Consider the following 7,239-nt stretch of genomic DNA (forward strand, 5'->3'; position numbering starts at 1 on the left):
AGCCGTTAGCGGTGCTGCTAACGTTACTAGCTCTCCTCCTGTTGGTTTAAACACTGATTGGTTGTTTACAATGAAACATGATCAGAGACTAGAAACACATGTTCTACTGAGTCAGTAAAACTTTATTTACACTCTGATGGTTAACGATAAAACTGTGTATTTAATCTGAGGTTCACATGCGTGAAGAACCTTGAGGGGGATCCGTACGGGTCGACAGCAGTCCGTTACACCTCTACCTTCGGGTAAAACGTGGAAGTCTCACCTGAGATACAAGCAGCAGGAAGGCCTTTGGAGGACAGGATGTCTGCCAGGTGCTGAGCCCTGAGGGAGCAAAGCACACCGATCCTCAGAGACGCGTCATCGAACAATACAGATCATCAAGAGAACCTCTGAGGACACGGGTGGACCATTAAAATACCTTGTGTGGAGATTGGAGAACACCAGAGCCTGGTTGAACGGGAGTTTACTGAAAAGCTCCAACAAGTGCTGCACTTTCTCCTGGAAGATCTTGTGAGGTAAAGGATGGGACGGCACCAGCTTGTAGTACTGCTTCAGACCTGCAGGGGGCAACACAAGGACAACATGCAACGAAGAATATCAATTCAAACTCAACTCTGTTTTTAATGGGATGGGGGAAATCATTCAAAGGGTTTGGGTGGTGTGTCTGCACATCACACGTCACTGTGAATACAGAGCTGCAGGGAGGACGTATATCTCTAGACCAACAGAGACGAGTGCTTCTCGTGTTACTGTTTAAACCACCTCACGCCCTCAGGAAGAAGGAAAACTCGTCACATTTAAGGCTGCAACTAACGATTATTGTGTCGATTAATCTGTGAATTATGTTCTTGATTAATCGATTAGTTGTTTGGTTTAATGAATTTCAGAAAAATGGTGACAAACACATCAGTGTGGTCCAAAGCCCCTTTAAATGCATTTGTCTTCAGTGTTTCGTGGCAACAATGACAGCAGCACACCTGGCCGGGTTCTTACCTTTAAGGCCCATGTCGCTGGGGTTGAGTCGGACAAAAGTGGGCTCTCTCATGTAGCGGGTGAGGTGCTGAGCAAGGCATTCTGGGTAGGTGGCGGAGAGCGCGAGCATCTGTTTGTTCACTGGCAGAGAGGAGAAGATCCAGCTGAGGAGACAAGCGGAGGAGGTGGGTTGAATTATGCGTTTATGTAAAACAGCATCTAATTAATGACATTTCATTCATACAGATTTGTGATGAAAGGCTGCACTCTGACAACCGTATCACATCATTAAATATGAGCATCTGTCCATCTCACTTGATCTGTTCCTGGAAGCTGCCCTCCTCCAGCAGCTTGTCTGCCTCGTCCAGAACAAACAGTCTGATGCTGGCGGTGGATAACATGCCCAGCTCGATAAGCTGCTTGATGCGACCTGCGATGCACAGATAACAGCATGGCGCGTTACAAGGGGTGTAACGATACCCGCGTTTGTATTGAAATGTTCGGTATGCGACATTCTTCCGGTACGCCCCCGTGACCCGAGCAGCAGTTTATGTCTTCGACTCGTACAAGCGGAACAGGAATTCTGAAGTGCAAGTTTAACCCGGGAAGATTTGACAGCACACCAGTTGCTGTCAGCTCTAATTTCAGATATAAAAATCAAATAAATGAACAAAAAGTTCCCTATTGCACCGTAAAAACGTACCGAAGCGTGAGTTTCGTCACACCCCTGAGCGGTTACACAAACAGTGCCGCGTCTCTCTAATCAACAGTCCGTCGGCCTCTTACCGGGCGAGCCCACCGCCACGTGGCACTTCTTCAGATGGGTTTTGTCCTGACTCACGGGTCGGCCCCCGATGAAAACGTGGCACTCGAGGCCCTCCATGGTGCAGCCGATGGCCATCACCACCGAGTGTATCTGCACCGCTATCTCACGAGTGGGAGCCAGGACCAGAACCTGCAGGACGAAGAAGGTTAAATGTTAACAACCACTTACATTTGATTGCAGATTAAGGACGGATGGATGCGGAGTCGTCCCCAATCAGTAAGACCCTGCAGCTAATATGATTGCAGTCGGTTCATCAGCGAGAGCAGATGTTCTGCTGTAATAATTGCCTTCTTTCATTTACACTTTTGACACTGAGCTGCTTAAACCCATCAGATTAAGACCCTAAAAAACCAAAGGGATTACTTCTCATGACCACTTGTTGTTGAGCAGTGGTGAATTTCAAAATAAAAGTTTTGTTTTCCAAAATACAAGATGCCTGAAGACTGATTTCGCTCACCTGAGTTGCAGGATTCTCCAGAACCAGAGAGTCCAGGGCGACGGTGCAGAACACGCACGTCTTCCCCGTGCCGGACTTGGCCTGTACGATCAGGTCTGAAACAACAGATGGTAGATGAAGGGCTGCACTATGAGTCAGAATAATCACGATTCATAAGCGTGGGCTTCCACGGTTCATTTCACTTGACTGCGTGCGACGTATTGATTGCCTCGCTGTCTTGAGCGTCAAATCTGCTGCATCAAATAAAGCGCTTCCTATCTACAGTTAGACTGAAGGACCAATCAGAGGCGTTCACTTCAAGTACACTGTGATTAACGGCTCTCTGCTTCTCATATTCATGGCCTACTTTATTGACTTTATACAAACCCTGTAAAGAAACAATTAAAGATTGAAATGCATTATAGAGAAACAAAGGCTGAATATCATGTAAACTATTTGATTTGGCTGCCAAATATTTACTCAAATGTAGACATTTATGTTTCTAAAGCATCTAAAAGTGAGTTGGCCTTCTTTGTATTAATCCCTAAACGTGTAAATAGTGTTTTTAATCAAACTATTTGTGACAGTGGTGAATTTCAAAATAAAAGTTTAGTTTTCTCCTCTGAATAATAGCTCATGTCTATCACAATGGTGGTCTGAACGACGATTTTTGACCGTTTTAAACAACGTTAAAAGTTTCGTTTTTGACAGCTTTAAACGGCGTAAAAGGCAGCGACGTTTTGGGTGTAAAAACGGCACAAAAAACGTCCCTTTCGGCTTTCCGTAGCGCACCACGCAGTTTCGATGAACCCACCTAGTCCGCAGCGGCCCAGCGGGATCGCCTTGAGCTGGATCGGGGACGGCTTCCGGAAGCCCGCGGAGGACAGTCCGTCCAGCACGGGCCGAGAGAGCAGAAGGGAGCTGAAGTCGATTCCCTCCGATAGAAGCACATCGTCGGTCCGCTTTCGCGTCTCGATGTCGTGGGCTGCTTTCCTCACGGAGGCCGCCATGTTGACTGGACTTGTTTACCCCCCGCTGATCAGACTCAGCTGCTTTAAAGAGCGTTGGGAGCTGCAGCTGCTGTTTCTGTAGCGCCCTCTTGTGACGGGGAGGGGAACTGCACTGAAAAATACAATAACTCGTGAACCTATGGAGCCAAATCCAGGACAATAGTTTTGATCATTTGAACAGTGGCGGCTGGTCAATAGAGGGCGCCGCCCCACCTGGCTCATGGCTCCTCAGAGATCCCTCCTCCCTCCTCGATCCTCGCTCCTCAGAGCAGAAATAAGAGCTTTGGGACGGCCGTCAATATGGCGGCGCACCGGACTTCCGCACCGGAGAACCGGAATTGTCTTAAAAGTCTCTTAATTGTCATTTCCTCAACTTCCGGTTCTCCGGAAGTCCGGTTATTTTAAAACCAGACACATCAGTCCTGTACACTCCTGTTGTAACTCTCTTTTCTTAAACTGGCGTTGACCTCTGACCTCTTTAAAAAGGGACTTAATTGACTGGTGGATTCAAACCCATCAGGCTCTTTATAAGCACCGTATTGTGTTTGTTCGGCTGACATATGTCAGCTAATCCAACGTTATCGAGTAATTCAGTGCATATAAAAATGACATTAAGACTCCATAATGCTCCGTGGACGCCTTCAACCAGCAGCGTTGAGCTGTGATCCTCAAACCCATCATTGTGCCGCTGAATCCCTGCTTCATCACTCAGGAGCAGCTGTAAACCCGCCAATCATGGAAAGTGTAGTCTTAACAGGATATTAGACTGAATTATTGTCCCCACAATCCGGATCCACGGATTTTGGTTTTTCATTAATTAGATTTCACAGAGCCTCCCCTCCTCTCGTCGGGCTTATTAAGGAAGGTGTGATCTCTTCTCAGAGCAGAGCAGCAAACATGCAGCATTAACACAGCAGAGGTGTTCCTATTGTTGGATTACCACACTTATTTTTTTCTTTTCTTTTGTGAAACTGTCGTTTTTTACTAGATTCTGGAGTTTGAGGTAGTAGATAAACCGCTGACTCTTATATTCTAATACCAGTGAAGCTTCTGAGCAAGGATGGAGCGCCTCCCTCTGCACCATGGAAACTCCTCGGCCAACGCAGAGCTCCTGTCTCGGACCGGCTACACCGTGCTGGCCGTGATCATGGGCACGTTCTCCGTGGCCGGGATCCTCCTCAACGTCCTGGTGATCGTGGTGACGGTGAGACACAGACAGCTGAGGCAGCCGCTCAGCTACGCCCTGGTGAACCTGGCCGTCTGTGACCTTGGCTGTGCCGTGTGTGGAGGTCTGCCCACCACGGTCACCAGCGCCATGGGGTACTTCAGCCTGGGACGTGCGGGCTGCGTGTTGGAGGGCTTTGCTGTCTCCTTTTTCGGTGGGTACATTTAGTGTGAACCTGGATTGATCTCGTCAGCACTGTGAGGAAAGAGGTGCTCACGTGATTTACTTGTGAAAGTAGCAATGCAGTTGTGTTAAAGTACTCGTAATCCTATCAACGGAATGTACTTAAAGTCTAAGAGATCTATCGCTGCAGGAGGTATCTCAATGGGGATTGAGCCTGCGGACCACTGATGGAGGTTCATATGTTTGCAGTACTTTCAATGGGGGTGTCTATGCTAACATTCCTGTAAGAATGCTGAATTACAATTTTTCTCCATTGAATACACGTAAAAAATTGGAAATATGTACACAATTCTGAAAAAAATAGCATGTTAGTCTAGAAATTCAGACGCAGCCCAAAACTCCAGAGTGATAAACTAGAAGCACAATTCCTTTGTTCATTTCTTCATCCATTAGGACTGAAATCTAAATGATTTACACGTTAAATCCAAATATCAGAAGTGAAAGTATTGGTTCGTAAACGTGAATTTGCATGTCATAAATAGTTAAATCACGAGATATATTCCACGAAAATAATAAAATAATGTCTTCTTTACATATTCCTTCTTTTTTTCCAGGTATAGCGAGTCTGTGTACAATCGGAGTCATTTCTGTTGAACGCTACATCGTGGTGTGCTATCCCATGGGGGCGGTCCTGTTCCAGACCAGGTACAGACGTGACCGTCAGTATCTCATCACCCAGACTACAAGTCTTTGATTGCTCCTTCCGGTATGTGACGCTCCGTCTCCGTTGTCCTCAGACACGCTGTAGCAGGAGTGGTGCTGTCCTGGGTCTGGTCCTTCGTGTGGAACACTCCGCCTCTGTTCGGTTGGGGAAGCTACGAGCTGGAGGGCGTCAAGACCTCCTGCGCCCCGAACTGGTACAGCCGGGACGTGGGGAACATGTCGTACATCATCATGTACTTCTGCCTCTGCTTTGCTGTGCCCTTCTCCATCATCTTGGTGTCTTACTCGCGACTCCTTTGGACTCTACGCCAGGTGAGTAGCGCCAGGCATGTGGGCATTCTCGATGAAAAGATTACAAAGAGCATTTAGCTTGGACGATGAAGTCTCTTTTCCTGTATTTTTGGTGCGCTAAGGTGACCAAGCTGCAGATATCCAGATATGCGAGCACGCACCGTGTGGAGGCGCAGGTGGCGCGTATGATCGTGGTGATGGTGCTGGCCTTCCTGGTGACCTGGCTGCCATATGCTGTCATGGCCCTCGCGGTCATCATGGACTCCAGTTTATATATCGACCCCGTCGTCGCCACCATACCGGTTTACTTGGCTAAAAGCAGCACCGTCTACAACCCCATCATCTATATCTTCATGAACAGACAGGTAATCCTCCATCACGCACCTTTATATTCTAGACCAGGATCACGGCAGTTCATTAAGTAGTCACGTTGGTTTGTTGACTAAACCTAATTTTCATTAACGTTAAAAACAGACAATTTGTTTCCCTGTAAACAAAACCAATAGATTGCCTTTTGTGACTTTTTCACGAACTCCCGTGAGACTGTGTTGTTTATTCACATCCACACAAAGAACTGGACTTTAGGCAGGTCTGATCACACACTATTGTTAACCGTGTGCGTGTGTGTTTCCAGTTTCGGGGATACGCTATTCCCACGGTCCTGTGTGGATGGAACCCGTGGGCGTCACATCCACAGACGCCCGAGGACGAGACCACGGTTGCCTCGATAATGAAGAGCCAGAGAGTCTCACCTAAAGGATCTTTAAATGAATGAAGTGTGTACTCACTCCCGACCATTTACTTTCATCCAATAGGCAACCCCCTCTGCACCGGACGGCGAAGACAACTTTAAGAGTCTAAAGTGACAAAACACAGAATGATATTGATGCCACAAATGAGGATGCTGTACAAATCATGTATCATTAACAAACAACATTAAAGCAGCTGTGAGAAAGAAGAAGGAAACCATTATCATACAAGACTCATGTGTTCAAACGTCTCTTCCTGCCGAGGCTGTCCCAACGTTTTATATATTCTGACAATAAAGACGACCTCTTTGTCTCCGTCTGTCATGGATTCTGTTGATCTTGTCAAATACAGATTTAAAGCTTTGATTAAAGATTTAAATCCACATTTACACACATACATAAAGCAACATACGTGTTTTGGTAAAGTAAATGATATGCATGTACATTTTAATTCTGTTCATGGATATCGTGTAAAACCTCTCTACAGCACCAGCACAGACTTGAGTTAAGAGGCTTACACTCAAGGAGAATGTGTTGTCATTATGCAACACAGGGTGCAAAACAGTGCTTTTATTATTTGCATCAGAAGGAATGTAAACGGCAGGGAACAAAATCATTTTCTGGGCAATATGGCCGACATTTTAACATTGAAAACTTAACATCAGGGAATTAGTGTCCATCAACTTTGACCATGCTTGAGCACCAAGCATCACCACCATCAAGTGGGGACCACAAGACCCGGGAGCCAGGTCCCTCTAAAGACGTGGGGACATCGGGCTCCGACCTCCCGATTCTGGTTAGACTGTATTCGCCTGGTCTGATCTCGTCCAGTATCTTTTCATAGGATTTCATACAAACCGTTTTTTTTATGAGGATATGTTGCC

At 46.6% G+C, this 7,239-nt stretch overlaps 2 protein-coding genes across 2 annotated transcripts in view; one reads left to right on the forward strand and one right to left on the reverse strand.

Annotated features, from left to right (window-relative positions):
• ddx20 (DEAD (Asp-Glu-Ala-Asp) box polypeptide 20) overlaps window positions 1-3,349 on the reverse strand; it is a 6,098-nt gene extending 2,749 nt beyond the window's left edge. Inside the window, exons 1-7 of the mRNA XM_031878117.1 lie at window positions 3,049-3,349; window positions 2,256-2,350; window positions 1,759-1,927; window positions 1,288-1,402; window positions 994-1,136; window positions 419-557; window positions 263-321 (exon numbers count right to left, since the gene is read on the reverse strand). Coding sequence (XP_031733977.1) covers window positions 263-321; window positions 419-557; window positions 994-1,136; window positions 1,288-1,402; window positions 1,759-1,927; window positions 2,256-2,350; window positions 3,049-3,244 — 916 coding nt within the window. The 5' untranslated portion in view covers window positions 3,245-3,349. The remainder of the gene's footprint in view (window positions 1-262; window positions 322-418; window positions 558-993; window positions 1,137-1,287; window positions 1,403-1,758; window positions 1,928-2,255; window positions 2,351-3,048) is intronic.
• A 151-nt stretch (window positions 3,350-3,500) lies between these two features.
• On the forward strand, window positions 3,501-6,656 carry LOC116400335 (parapinopsin-like). Its single transcript, XM_031878118.1, has 5 exons — window positions 3,501-4,623; window positions 5,207-5,297; window positions 5,390-5,627; window positions 5,729-5,971; window positions 6,241-6,656. The coding sequence occupies exons 1-5, from the start codon at window positions 4,305-4,307 to the stop codon at window positions 6,379-6,381; spliced, it is 1,032 nt and encodes a 343-aa protein (XP_031733978.1). The 5' UTR covers window positions 3,501-4,304; the 3' UTR covers window positions 6,382-6,656.
• Window positions 6,657-7,239: the final 583 nt, after the last annotated feature.

This window comes from Anarrhichthys ocellatus, unplaced genomic scaffold, assembly GCF_004355925.1.
Source record: "Anarrhichthys ocellatus isolate YVR2014 unplaced genomic scaffold, GSC_Weel_1.0 scaffold162, whole genome shotgun sequence".
In the NCBI taxonomy this organism is placed as follows: domain Eukaryota; kingdom Metazoa; phylum Chordata; class Actinopteri; order Perciformes; family Anarhichadidae; genus Anarrhichthys; species Anarrhichthys ocellatus.